The following is a 926-nucleotide window of genomic DNA, read 5'->3' as shown; positions in this document are numbered from 1 at the left end:
TGTCATTACAAGAAACATGGTATGAATAAAATCCAACAAGAAAATACTACTTGCTGTATCCTAAAATTAAAAATTAATTAATTAACACTTACAAAAAAACAATTAATTCAATTAACAGAGACTCTGTGCCATGCATATACCAGAGAATTAAGGATATATAATTTTCTCTAGCGTGCATGTATTATTTAGCATCAAAGTTGTAAAATAAATTCAACACTTCAAAAAAAAAAAATTATCTTCCGCAAATAGACAGCAATCACTTAGTTCACCTTCCTGCAGTTCAAACGAATTTGTCCTTTGTTTCCTGTCTGTGGTTTTATGTTTCCCATCTTAACCATAGACCTAGCAAAATTGGCAGAGAAAGCTTTGGCATTTGAGCTGTAAGTTTTTACTATACCATCAGTGGAGCCACCATTAAAAAGTTGATGATGCGAATGAAGAAGACCCTTTTTCTTGATCAAATTGGTAAAGTATGCAGTGTCAAATCGTGCAGGCGTTGGGTCAAGAGGAGATAGGGTCGAGTTGCCACCAGTGCGTGGACAAGTTGATCTTCGCTGTTGAGCAAATTTAGGGTCAATATTAGTTTCACTGTAGATTCGGTTCCCGAAGACAAAACATTGTGCAAACCCAATACTGTGGCCACCAGAGACAGCAACAAGGTCTCTCTCGTTGAGACCTTGGTTTTTGAAGTTGTTAATAAGTGCAGGAAGGTCCATAAATTTGCACAATCTTTCTTAATAATTTAATTCATGAAATTTTATTTTATTTACAATTTAATCGCTATATTTTTAAAATTTAGGCCTTATTAAATTAAAAAATTTTAAATTTAAATTATTAAAATATAAATTAATTATTTTAAGATCCTTAAAAATTTTGGTTAATTATAAAATTATTCATATATTTTACAAATTAATCCTTAAATATTA

The 926-nt window shown here is 30.9% G+C and overlaps 1 protein-coding gene across 1 annotated transcript; it reads right to left on the bottom strand.

Annotated features, from left to right (window-relative positions):
• Window positions 1–260: 260 nt before the first annotated feature.
• On the bottom strand, window positions 261–716 carry LOC131177232 (peroxidase RIP1-like). The gene has a single exon (XM_058142194.1). It carries the CDS (start codon window positions 714–716, stop codon window positions 261–263), a length of 456 nt encoding a protein of 151 aa, XP_057998177.1.
• Between the last annotated feature and the right edge of the window lie 210 nt (window positions 717–926).

Source organism: Hevea brasiliensis, unplaced genomic scaffold (assembly GCF_030052815.1).
Source record: "Hevea brasiliensis isolate MT/VB/25A 57/8 unplaced genomic scaffold, ASM3005281v1 Scaf369, whole genome shotgun sequence".
Taxonomy (NCBI): Eukaryota; Viridiplantae; Streptophyta; class Magnoliopsida; order Malpighiales; family Euphorbiaceae; genus Hevea; species Hevea brasiliensis.
The sequence above is the reverse complement of the archived record's forward strand: the minus strand, read 5'-3'. Positions and strand labels throughout refer to the sequence as shown.

Excerpts from the sequence above, each read along its gene's own strand:
- LOC131177232 (XM_058142194.1), bottom strand. The coding sequence starts at position 716 with ATGGACCTTCCTGCACTTATTAACAACTTCAAAAACCAAGGTCTCAAC.